The sequence below is a fragment of the Phodopus roborovskii genome, unplaced genomic scaffold (assembly GCF_943737965.1).
Source record: "Phodopus roborovskii unplaced genomic scaffold, PHOROB, whole genome shotgun sequence".
NCBI classification, from domain to species: domain Eukaryota; kingdom Metazoa; phylum Chordata; class Mammalia; order Rodentia; family Cricetidae; genus Phodopus; species Phodopus roborovskii.
In genome coordinates this window covers 9,452,091-9,465,760 of record NW_026126433.1, presented here as the reverse complement: position 1 = coordinate 9,465,760, position 13,670 = coordinate 9,452,091, and the positions used below count along the sequence as shown (strand labels likewise).

The following is a 13,670-nucleotide window of genomic DNA, read 5'->3' as shown; positions in this document are numbered from 1 at the left end:
TGTGGCTTCTTTGAAAACTGCCTCAATCCTAACTGTGCCTCTGGTTTTTAATGATCTTGAAGTCGGCTGACTCCTAACCATTCCCTGAAGGTCTTCCTTAATCTGGATGATAACCAGCTTTGACATCCTCCAGTGATGTAAAAGGCATCTCATGCTGAGCAGGGTACTCCCTGGTCCTTTGTGGTCCTTCCTGAGCATCAGAGTTTGACAGCTCATCAGCCTCCCTGCTCCAGTGTGAGAATGCCTTTGCCCAGGCCTAAGTCAGGGCTGTTCATTGTTCCATTTGTAGACTCTCACTTAGCCTAGCCTGCCATCTCAAGGTAGCATCAGTCCTATGTCAGCTCTATCAAAAGCTGTTCTTTCAGCTTAAAAGTGAATTTTAAAGTGAGTGTAGGGGTGTCATTTTATTTTCTACATTCACAGAGGACACTAAGAGAATGAAGCCACAAAAATTTCATATACCCTTAATTTTTAAAAAGCAGTTATTTTATCAATTTCAAACCAAGAACTTGCCAGTGCCTTCTGTGTGAAATTTAACAGGGATGATTTTCACCTCTGTTCTCTGGCCTCGGGCCAGCACCACACTGTAGAGTAGCTCTCTTCTGCCCCAGCTGCTGCTCTTTAATTAGACATTGGGGCACTCTTGTAACAAATTATTCACTCAAAGAAGATTCTGTGCTTCAGAAGGAGTTAAAAACCTCCTGTATAGTGTCTCAGACTATGTTGGCAGAAGAACCACATAGACTTCCATGGGGATAAAGGGACTCAGAATATGTCTAGACTTGGATGATCAAGATCGAGAGCAGAGGAGACCTGAGTAAGGTCTGATTCCAGGGGTAATGCTGCAAAGGGTGCCAGAGAGGAGATGAAGGAAAAAGAGATATGAGGGAGAATGTTGATATAATGGGTACCAAGCAATGATGGAAACAGGGATGTGTTCCTTGGTAGCACAGAGGTGAGGATTGATTAAACATAGAAAAAGTAAACATACTGCAGGATTAAGAATGCATAAACCTAGAAGATAGATCATTTCAGAGACTAAAAGCAATAGTGTTTAGAGAACTGCATTCATTTGGACCAGAAAGTCAGAACCAGTGGGCTTCCATCAAGCTTGTTTGCACAAAAGTGGCCAACCCTTGGAGAGCGCTATCAGCCACTTACAAGGACCATCTTTGCCCAGCCCAAAGGGACACTCAGAGAATTCTAATGTAGATTAGTTGGATGGTGTCAAATGGACCCATGTGTTTGTCTATGGGAGCCCGTCTGTCTTTTAGTTCTTTAGAGGAGAGACATTGCTGTAGATGTGGTTGACAGTCACTGAAGCTAGCTGTAGGTCTCTCCCTGAAGGCAATAATGCAGCATGACAGTATTCCTCAGACCTCCATGACTCTGACAGCTAGCTGTGTCACTCACATCAACAGAATGCTGTGACTGCTGTGTCTGCCTGTGACCTTGACTGTTCTAACTAGGAAGTTAGGAGTCCCCGTTTGTGGGTGCTGAGTCCCAGTAGTACTGTTCCCCTCTGTCATTGTGGAAAATAAATGTTCAGATACTTCTGGGGATGAAGAGTTGAAAGTGGTAATTCCTGGTCTCCCTTCCCAATCACCAAGTGTTAGCTCCACATATTTGCAGTGTCCAAGTGACAATGCCAGGTGTGGCCAGGTGTTGTTTTTTCAGTCATGATGACTGTCCCTAAAACCTTTTACATGTTGGACTAGTACTCTACCACTAAGTCATGTTCCCAACCCAAAATGCAATGTTTTAAGAATGGAAAGAAAGTCTCTACAGCTTCTATTTTCTGAGGTTTTCTTGTCCCCTCATCTAGGCTGGCCTCTACTTCTGAGTGAATCTGCCCTTGTCTAGTACTTTTGATAGAAAGAAAATTGAATTGTACAACATTTCCATTTCATTTACTTGCTGCTTCCAGTGAAAATAAGTAACAAAGAGGACGTAACAAGGAACGTTTTAAAAAACAAATGTTAACTAGAATTAGATCTTCAAAACATTTCTATTGTCTATCTATGGTTTTGTCTGTCTGGTTTCAGGCATTCTGTAACATTGATCTAGGCATTGAACTTTATGTAGTTAGAACAAAAAAAAAACTAGCATTATTCATCACAAATATATCTTTTAAAATTATCTTTTTTTTTCTTACAGGGACGTCATGTCAAAACAGGACAGCTTGCAGCCATTAAGGTTATGGATGTCACAGGGGTAAGGCACTTTTATCACATCATCTCATTAGCTATATATTTGTAAGCAAGAAGTGACTGACAGAAAAAAAATATTTGCTAGAAAAGCGATCTTCCTAAATATTCCAGATCCTTTCCCATTTGTGATTCCCATGAAGAAATACGAATCTTTAGAAGCTGAGTGAGCAGGCCAATAAATCACTATGATTAAATCCAATACTACACACTGCCTTAAGCTGTTAGACTGAAGATTGTAGAATGGAAATCAGATTTAAAGGATTCATAGGATATCAAAAACATGTTAATTATTTTATATTGTCCTGGGAATTTTTCTAAGATGTTTGTCTTTTTATGTTGTACATAAAAGCTAAAAGACTAAAGTCTCCATTTGACCAGAAGTAAAACACTGAATGTAAACAGTCGCCAAATGAATGAGTCACACAAAGATATCAATAATGAAGAAACAGATTTTTAAAAAGAAAAAAGGATAGCTTGTCTGCGCATTAGCCATGAAGCCCCCATCAGACAGAGTCTGTAATCTCTGGCAAGTATTTGTTGTAAGGCTCTCCAGAGAACCCGCCACGATATCCATAAATATCACATTGTATTAATTATTTATTTGTTCATCCATTCTTTATTATTGATCTAGATCTAAATTTCTCTCTAAATTAGATTTTACAGTTTAATTAATAAAAGGAGAATCTTGTTCCTGTATTATTTTAGCAGTAGAGTGACACTCTAAAATGTTTATTACTAATTGTGTGGCTTTGTGTTACTTTTTACTGTCTTTGGTTCAATCTTTTAATTTCAGTGTTGCAAACTAATTCAAATATTTGACCTCAATGAGTTGATTAAGCCACCTGACATTGACTAAGACATACACGTGGACTGTTTAAATTAGTGTTATGCTTGGCCACTTGAAAAAGTGTTAGACGTGGTGGAAGGTGTCTTTTTTCTATCATGTTAAAAAGAATCTAGAGGTTGACAATTGCAGTGGTTAGTATTAATTGTGAGACTGATAAAAAATCCAGACTCTCTGGAGAGACAGACCTATGAGCATGCCTGTGGGCGTTGTCTTGATGTATAAGCTGAGATGAGAGGACCTGCCCGGTGTGGGCAGCATCAATCCTCTGGCTTGAATCCTGGATTGTGTAATAGAGACAGAGAATTGAGCAGCAGCATGCATTCATCACTTTCTGATCCTGATTGTGGACATCATGTGACCAGCTGCTCCAGACTCCTGCCACCTTGAACCGTGACCTCAACAAAAACTGGCTTCCCTAATTTGCTTTTATCAGAGTATTTATGACAGCAGCTAGGAGAGAATGAAGACAATAGTATTGAATGTTTTGCTGAAGTGTAGTGAAGCAGAGGATGTTTTCAGCCCTCTGCTTTATCACTTTAACTCACAGCCTCCCTGCCTATGAGAGTCATTTTGTAGTTTGGTATAACCATGGATTTTATCCATCACTAAAGAATAAGGTAGCAGAAGAAGAATACAGAGAAGTTCCTTCCAATGAAATTTCTTCTTCTTGAATATCTAGCCATGTGTGTAGTTAAAAATACAGATTCTATGGAAAGAGGTCCATGATCCCTTACCCCTGCCTAGAAAAGGGAGAATCGGTGTCCTTGAAGGATGTGGCTCCTGGTAGATCGGGCCACACTGCAGAGGATGGCTCCATATCCAAGAATATATTGACAACACAAATTAAAAAGAGGACACTAAAATGGGGGGGGTGGAGATGTCAGTGTGAATGTGGAAAGAGTTAAGGGAGAAATTGGGGCAAATATAATCAAAATGTGTTATATAAAATTCTTAATGAATTAACTGAATTGGTTTTTAAAAGAAGAAAAACAAATCGCTCCTAAGGGGGTCCAAAAGGAATGAGAAGGAAAATGTTTAGGCTATATATGCTCTGAATACACTATATACTTGTAAGAAATCACGGGGGAAAAAAAGAAAGAAAGAAAATATAGCTGCTATACATCAGAGGTGAAGCAGTGAGTATTGGAATAGTAAATTAGCAGGATATGACACAAAAATCAAAATCCAGTATTGTAAGCCGTTCTCTAGAAGTTCATGATAAATGTATAAGCCTTTCACAAAGCTCCAGCTACAAAATGAATTAGACTTTGTTTCACAGATTTTCTCTTATCCTTGGGCTGAGTCACATGTCTGCATAATAAGATGCAGTTGATGTCTTAGTGACTACTGGTTGTAATGAATCCAAGCTGGCTGGCCATGCTGTGAGTTGAGTTTTGTTGTGTGGCTTTGTGATAGCTGAGTTTCACTGACCTTATAGATGGGCATACATAAAGTTGTTTATTGATTTGATAGTGGAGCTTGAGGACAATGAATATCACTCTTCTAATTCCCGGTTTTGCAGGTGAGGTTTTAAATTACTCCACTCTTAGTACTGCTGGGCTATGTTGCTTGCAATTTAAAAAAAGAAAAATGCTACTCGGTTATATAGCCTGGCAAATGCATTTTCAGGTTAAGGAATATCAGTTAGCCTTTCTCAACTGGGTTTCTGTTGGAAAGTAGGCCCTTTGAGAAATGATTTGACAGCTTTTCTCTCAATTGCCCCAAGGCTGGTCAACAGAGAACACCATTCTACACGTTTCTGAGTGCTAGCCTTTTATATAAAAACAGGCCCTTTATGGCATATGAGTTCTGTTCTCTTGGAGAACCCAGTTCAGAAGGGCTGGATGCATTTGTGTGATTTAGTCACAGCGTTGACTCTTATTTATCCACTGACCCTCAACAAAGGCAGATGTGGCGTGGAGCAGGAAACGGGTTTATTGTTGCCCTGCTGTCTGAGGTGGGATCCAGTGCGTTTCACCTCACACCCCTGCCCAGCACAGTGGACAACAACTTTTCCTCTGTTAAACTCTGATGTTCCCTTCAGACAGCAATTGTTCTGTTTCGTCATGCTGTCTTTTGTGTGTTGTGGAATCCAGTGCAAATGCAATTATTTTAATTGTGCTCATGGCTGTTCTGCTCAGAGCTGAGCTCTCAAAGGCTGTCTTTGTTGATTGTGTTCTGTGACCTACTGCAAAGTGGCTACAGTTTATGCAGTGGCATTGATGAGGACACAAGCTTGAAATTAATTTTCAATTTCTTGTTTTTATTCTATATTACTTCCTTTTATAGATAACAGTCACAAGAGGGCCAAATGCAGAGTCTACATCCTTCCAGTTTTAGCACTGAGACACCTCAAAATTTGCCAAATTGGCTTCAGAATGACTGCTTGTACTCTGTCTTGGTCTTTAAAGTCTTTTTAGGTTACCTAAATCATTATGAAAATTCTCCCATTCCATTGCCTTGTGAGAACCTTCAAATGTACCCACAAGAGCCAAGAGAACCTAGACCCATTAAAATGCTATTTGTTCAAGTGCACTGCCAGTGTCAATAGCCCCTCAGTAGTTCTGTGGTGTCCACAACACATGCAGATTCCCAGGCCTGCTGTAGAATCCCCTCTAGTTCTCTCTCTCAGGCAGGAGCGATAGCTCCACAGTAGAGTATATAGCGCTCTTCCTGAGGATCCGAGTTTGGTCCCTTTATAAGCACTCACATTATACGCAACTCACAGCTCCCTATAACACTAGCTCTGGGAACATTCTGTGTCATCCCATGTACCCACATGAAGATACACATGCATACTTGTCGTTAAAAATAATAAAAATTACTCTTTAAAAAGAGAGAAAGATACCTCACTTCCAAAAAATAGGCTTTCCATTCCTAGGATTTTGTGTCTACTTTTTTCTGGCCACCAGGTGTGATGAAACTAGGTATCTTTGATTAGAAATGTTCCCCATTTTTGAGTTAAAACTAATCGTGTAAATTAATCCCTTTATGGTGACAACCTAAACCACAACTAAGATATAATTAAATAATAATTTCTAAGCTTTCACCTTTATACTGATAGTCATGGTTACATTAGTCAAGGCATTTTGAGTTGTATTACCGTCCCCATTCACACTAAAGGAAGCTAAAGAGTGAATTTACTATCTTGTGTACATTAAAACACACACACATGTGCACACACACACACACACACACATACACACACACATGCACACACACACACACACATACACACAATCTCAGCAAGGTCCAGAAAGGCACACAGTATGATGGAAGTTCTGTCTTTGGGCTCTACTTTCTGTTCTAATTTCCTTGTTAGCATAGGTCCCCTAAAAAGTTGCTGTGGTGAATATATGTGGGACCTCTCTTGGGTTGAGGCTTTCAGCCTCTGGTCTTTTTCAGCTACATCTGGGTTAGGTACCTGACTTTGAAAGGGAAAGTTGATTCCTCAAAGGTGAATCTGAGAGCGAGTAGAAAAATAAGCAAGGAAGATGTTGGATACACAAAATGCAGAAATTCCATTCACATCCAACTATAATAGCTCAAGTCATGGCATCATAGTAAGTATGTTCAGACTTATTTGATCCTTAAATGTCTCTCTAGTTACATTTTTATAACCCAGCCCCAAATAAATGATACTAGTAGCTAACACTGATGCAAATTTCTCCAAATTGCTTTCAATGCTCTGTGTATACATATATGTGTGTGCATTTGTGCATACATATGTATATATACTCATATATATTCATATACACATACATACATACATATTTGATTCCCTCAATTACTTAAAAAATAGGTTATTTTAATTTGTCCCATTTCAGAGATGTGGAACCCAAGCATATAAAGTAACTTGCTCAATGTAGCATGGCTATTAAAATGATATAAAATTTAATACCATCCTTTATTTAGACTCTTTTAACTTAATAGCTAGAGGTCTACAATTAATATAGAAAGATATTTACTGTTTAATTTAGGGTGAATCTTTCCTCACTAGTGTATTTAGCAAACATTCACTACCACATTATGACAGGTGTTGAACATTAAAAGATGAAAAGTTGGGCATTCATTTGAAGAGCACCTCGCGGTGGCATAACCTTACTCCAATTATTTGCAAACAAAGTTCTTATAAAGTTGATGACTCAGGTTATCTGTCATGTTTGAGGAGTCAGTCATCTGAAGGTTAACTCTGGATATCAAACAGGCAATGATTCCCAGCCAAGGACGCAGGGTGTGTCCAGGGCTGAGGTGGCATAGTCTGGAAATTGTGTCATCTAGTCTTAATGTTTAAAAATAGCAAGAAGAGACTGATGCAAGATCAATCTGGACAGGGCCTTGAGAAATAGCTCAGTGGTTAGAAGTCCATACTCATCTCTTGCAGAGGCCCCACATTTGCTTCCCAGCACTCATGCTGGACAACTCACAGCAGACCATAATGCTGGGTATAGGGAACCTGACTCTGAGAGCACCTGTACCATGCATGCACATGTATGGGTGCATGTACGTGCACATATACACACATGTGTAAACACACATGCATCCATGTATACATACACACATGCAAAAACACATGTACACACACGTATGCCACACATACACATGTGTGCACACACACAATTTAAAAATAAAAATGTATCTTAAAGAAGACAAATTGGTTCAGATGAGGAATGGTTTAAGTACTATAAGGGTTTTTATAGGGTTTTCAAGTTTTTTTCTTCCCAATACATCACTTCAATCAAATCGTCCTGAGGAAAACTCAATGTATGCATGAGTTAAAAGGTTTTTCTCTTGCTAAAACCTCAGGTGAGAAGTTCTTATATCTTGACCTCTTTCCCAAAACAATACCAGAGCATGTGAACAACAGGGTAACTCTTCTTCACCCACTTGTAGGATCACTGTAAGCCAAGCTTCCTGGAGTTCCCACCTCTGCCTTTATGACCCTTCTAGATGCAATCTGTGACCAGCCCCATCTCTTTTGGAAGGCTTTCCCTCAGTAATCCCCGTAGAATGCTTCGCACATTGTCAAAGGTCTCAGGAAATGTTTGCTGAAATGACCAAAAAATAAAATAAAAATCCATCTTAGGTTGTTGGGTAGAATCAAAGAAGCAAGCTGTTCCAAACACATTTGGTTCTTTTCTCTCAAAGTGGGGACTTTCTGTGGAGTGATTAGTAGCCTAACACACACTAATATTATTAGGAACAATAATCCAGAGTAAAATAAAATGACTAACACTGGGTCCTTGCTTTGAGCCAAGCACTACCATTCTTAATAAAGTCCCCCAGAGGGATATTGTTATTATATTCATTTGACAAATAATGAATTGAAACTGGAAACCTTAAGTAAGTTACCCAGGCTCAACAAATAATAAATGACAAGGATGGAATTTGAATTCAGGACTCACTCAGGGTGTACCTATATTTACCTAGCTATCTTATAGAATAGGATATGGAAGGGTGGTACTGGCACATTGCTTTCAGACCTGGTGTTTCCTCTATTAGGTGGGTATACAGATGTCTCAAGCTTGGCTTGACGCTAAATAGTATGTAACACACAGTGCATAATACATAGTATATCCTTGAACATAATTTTAATTAGACCTGGTGAGAACTTACTGAACAAGACAGGGTTAATTAAGCATGAAAGTGTTTTAGCATTTTCACTGGAGATCTGTTCTTGTACGTGGGACAGTGGCCTGTCCCATGAGCTATATGCCATACTTGAGTTAGTCAATATGTATGACTGTCTTGTGCTCAGCCCTAGCTTGGTCACTCTCATTCTGTATAAACAGTATGCCTCTCTCCAAAGTTAAGCACCACAGTAGCATCCAAGAAAGACAGCAGGGCCACATTCCAGAAATAGAACACTAAGACTACCCACTCATGAGAAAGGATGAATTGCTGTATTCGGTGTCAATACTGAGTAACTGACAGGGAAACAATCTTAACATGCCTATACCTTTAAAAGACTCAATACTTAAGCAGCAACAGTCACATGGTCAATTCACTTTTAAGAAGTGCACAAAATATTGAGGGGAAATTCAAAAGAAAACTAACTAGGCAGGCAGGAAATGTCCTTAGATAAATTGACCACTATGTGAAATTGACAGTAGGGAAGGGCTTTGGTTGGAAAACCTAGAAAGCCCTTTTGAGGCTCCCTACAATAGAGATCCCTGAGAATCTCTTTAGGGTTGTTGAGACAGATGTCTTTAGTAGGCAGAATATTTCAATAAAGTACATGATGAAGGCTCTTAAAAGTGGAAAGATAAATTCCTCTGTCTCATCTATGCCTTTTCCCTTTGAGACTATTTCCCATGATATGACTTCGGGCTTGTACTGTGTGCACAAACATGGGGCATTTCTCTAGAAAGGGAGTTGAACTGCCCACTCCATATGTTCATCAACATCTGCCCTAATCAGTGGTACAGACTGACCACCTATAGTAGCTTGTATATGTCCTGGTGACCTTTGGTGACTTGTGTGTGTCCGGGTCTCTGCACATAATCTTGCATGCTGAGTATATGACTTACATTTGAGACTCACCATGTGTGCATGCTCACAGGTTAGAAAGATTTCTTACAACAGAAAGACAGAGTGATGGAAAGACAGAGGATATACAGTCAGTCCCTGGACTCAAACACCTCAAACTAAAAAAGAAAAAAAAAACTCACCTTTAAAAACATTTTTGCATGATTTGTATTTGATGGTGCCTTTTGTTTGTTGACCTCCAAGCAGTTGATCAAAATTCCAGTGATTTCTCTTAGCTGTCTATTGGTATTCACAAGCATGCAGATGAGGACATTGGCATACAGAAATTTCACGGCTTGGAGTCCTTCACCAGGGCTGTTCAGCTCCATGTCTTCAGGAAAGTTCCTTTGGTAAACATGTGACCTTTTATAGCTACATGACATGACCCTCCTCTGTGCTGCCAAAACCCCGCTGGCTCCTCTTTCTGCACCTCATCTTTTCGGGACTCTCTAGTTGGGGTTCTGTGGGTGCCTTGAGGTTTAATTTGTTCAGCAGTATGCTGGCTGTTTTTTTTAATGACTAGACTATTTTGTGTTTCTCTTTAGGAGAGGCCTCTGTCGTTTAGAATCTACCTACTGGAAAAAGCTCCAGTCAGGAATAGGAATGGTGTGCTGCCCTCCTCTGCAGCCACTCATAGATCGCTAATGCAGAGACTGGCATGTAGTCGGTGCTTCAGAAAAGGACATTCCCCATCATCTACTCTTCCAAGTTCTTCCCCACTTCCCCTCAGATCCATATTCATTCCCTTTCTGTCTCTTATTAGAAAATAACAGGCTTCTAAGAGGTAACAATAAAACATAACAAAATAAAAATATAGCAAGTTAAAATAAAACCATTACATCAAAGTTTAGTAAGGCAAATTAACAAAAGGAAAAGTGCCCACAAGAGCAGGCACAGGAATCAGAGACACACTTGTTCACACATTCAGGAGTCCCACAAAAATATGAAAGCAAAAGCTATATTACATATGCAGAGCCCCATGTAGAATCTGTGCTTGCTGCCTTAGTCTCTGAGAGTTTGTATGAGTTTTTCTCAGTTAACTTAGAGGACCTTGTTCTCCTGCTGTCCTCCATTTCTTCTGACTTTTGCACTCTTTCAACCTCCTCTGAGATTGGGATTTCATGGAGACATCCCATTTATTGCTGGGTGTGCCAGGGTCTTTCTCTCTTTGCATGATGTCTGGTTGTAGGCCTCAGTATTTGTTACCATCTATTGCATAAGAAGCTTCTCTGAGGATGGCTAAGGCCCTGATCTATGAGTATAGCAGAATAGCATTAAGATTTGTTTTATTGTTACTTTTTTAAAAGGTAGTCTTTGGTTGTACCCTAGGTCTTTAACCTATATAGTGTCTGGTTTTTTGTTACCCACACACTGTTGGGTATGGGTTCAACCTCATAGAGTGGGCCTTATGCCAAATCAGACATTGGTAAGTCACTTTCACAAGCTTTGTGCCATCATTGTTCTAGCATATTTTGCAGGCAGGACAGATTGTAGATCACAGGGTTTGTGGTTGGGTTGGTGTTTACATTTCTCTTTTGGTAACCTTTGGAAGACCTTCCTGTACCAAAGACACAGAATATAGGAGAGAAGGCTTTATGTAGGCACCAGATTGACTTTCCCATTTTCAGTGAGTTGTGTGGGTGTTGTCTTCAGCAATGGGTCCTTGCTGTCAGTTTGTGGAGAGCAACCTATTCTCTGGGCAATGGCCTAGGTTGTTTGTGGATTAATGCATCTGTGTGCCTTTTACTTCCCTATAAACTTGGTACAGTTTTATTCTTGTTCCATGTGTTGAGAGTTAGACACTGGGCAAATGATTTGTTTTAGAGCACAAGAATATTGGGCATTTTATTGGCTCCCTTTTAAAATCCACATATACAGATACTTAAGCAGCATTTCCCTGTCATACACATATGCAATATTACAATCCCCCCATTACTCCCTGAGATCTAACTAAATAGTTTTATATGTCAACAAGTTCTTTTCACAAGGGGAGCAAAGTCAGGTTCTCTCAACCTAACTGAAGTATGTTTCTAAGCTTTTTCTATTTAGTGCTTTGGTTTAGTCAGCATGGGTAATTGCAAAACCCATCTATATAAAATTAAGATCACTGGCATTGGAATCCTGACAAATCTAGAAGTGAATCTGAGTTCTAATGTTTATAGTGAGTACTCTGGGGCAGTCACTTAACCCCTCTGGGTCTTATTTGCCTCATTTGTAAATCCAAATCCTTAGAAACAGCTCCTTCACAGAGCTGCTTGGGGTCATTAAGAACATGACATTAGGGCCAGTGTGATGACCCAAGAGAGTAAAGGCTCAAACTTTAGTCCCTAGAATCCATACAAGGGAGGAAGGAGAGAACCACTCCACAAAGCTTTCCTCTAACCTCTACATGTGCATGGTGACACAAATACACTCACACCCATGCATAAACACACATACACCCTTGCCACCATCACTACTACAACTACTAGTATTAAAAATATCAATATGACATAGATGTGCTTTGAATATAACGATAGTGCACATCACATATAGCTCCCAGCTCATAGTGAACATGACATAAATCTGGTTTTGGCTGCATTTTAGTACCATATTCCCCCCGCAAGCTGTTGAAGATAGCTAGCCTCAGGGTTTTTCCAAAGCACATTTCTTAATATCCCATTGGCCAGACTAGTTACCTGCCAGGTTCAGCTTCAAGGAGAAGAGTAATGAGCTCTGGATTGGGGGTAGGGGTGGAGCATCCAAAGGTCATGTCTGTTTCTCTTCAGTCTACCACAGCTGCTAAACACTGAGTAGATCCCTCTGGTTGTAAGGGGCTACATGGTTTGCCCATTGATAGGAAAGCCATGTTCAAGTAGGTATTTCTTCACTGCTGAAGCAGCTTAAGTAGGTTGCATTCGTGCCCAGAGCTGAAAATAACGGACACTGGGAGAGTCTAAATTCCACGCCTGAAGTTAACACAGTGAGTCAGACTACACTTGCAAGTCTTCTGGTTAAAGTGATAGATCTTTGTGAAGTAATGGACTCGGCTTATTAGATTACCCTTTTCTTAAAGCTGAGACAATTTGATGCCATTATTCTATTTTCAGTGTGATCCAGTGATCATTAGTTTCTCAGTGAGCTTATCCCCTGTGCTTATGGCTTACAATGTAAGAATAACTCATTTACAAAATAGAAGGTGTTCTACTAATTTAAACTGTTGTGTCTAAGGCTGAGGGGATAGTTCAGTCAGTAAAGCACTTATGTTGCAAGCAGGAGAACCTATGTTCATCCCCAGAATCCTTGTTAGTGTGGTAGCATGTGCATGCAAACTCAACTCTGGAGGGCAAAGGTAGGTATATCCTTTGTGTTTGCTGACTATGCAGCTTAGCCTGTTTGCCACAGTCCAGGACAGTGAGAAACCCCACATGAAAAACAAAAGGTGGGTGGAGTCAGTGGAATGACACCAAAAGATGTCCTCTGACCTCCCCATGGACACGCACACAACTGACACACACAAAACAAACAACAAAAACATGAACATTTGCATCTAGTTTTTGCCTTAATTGTTCTTTGTCTTTGAGGCAGTATTATGCCCCCTACCCTCACCGGGACATGCTTCGAGGCTGAAGTGCTCGTGGCATGTTGTATGAGCTCTTGTTATCAATTGCAGCCTGGAAGCTGTGATAAATGGCATGATCACATACAAGGCCACAGTAGGTTGAAATGAAGGCTATGTGTTGGGACTACATAACCATGACCCTGAGGACCATGACTGTATTTGGAAACAATGCAACTTAAACTTAAAATTCAAGTGACTGACACTCCTGCTGGATGAACCTTCTTATCTATTGATTTTGTTGTCAGTGTTGAGGAGACTAGCCACCATGCTTATTTTGTATATTACTTTGTAACCTTCATATACCTTATTTAGTTAGCACAAAAACTCAACTTGTAATATCTTCATTTTTTTGTAGTTGTGAAAACCCAGGTTCTAAAATAGTAAGTCACTTTTCTGAGATCTTGTGCCTCAAAAAGAGTAGATTCCAAACTTTCCATGTGTGCTAACTACCCATCTTGCTGTTCCAACCACAAACTTTCTTCGT

At 39.9% G+C, this 13,670-nt stretch overlaps 1 protein-coding gene across 11 annotated transcripts in view; it reads left to right on the top strand.

The window, feature by feature from the left end:
* Tnik (TRAF2 and NCK interacting kinase) overlaps positions 1 to 13,670 on the top strand; it is a 369,052-nt gene that overhangs the window by 209,078 nt on the left and 146,304 nt on the right. For all 11 annotated transcript variants that reach the window (XR_007834625.1, XR_007834624.1, XR_007834626.1 and 8 more), the window contains exon 3: positions 2,158 to 2,214. Coding sequence is in view for 8 of the 11 variants with exons in the window: in XM_051185885.1 (XP_051041842.1) it covers positions 2,158 to 2,214 (57 nt within the window). In the remaining 3 variants the exon portion in view is untranslated. The remainder of the gene's footprint in view (positions 1 to 2,157; positions 2,215 to 13,670) is intronic.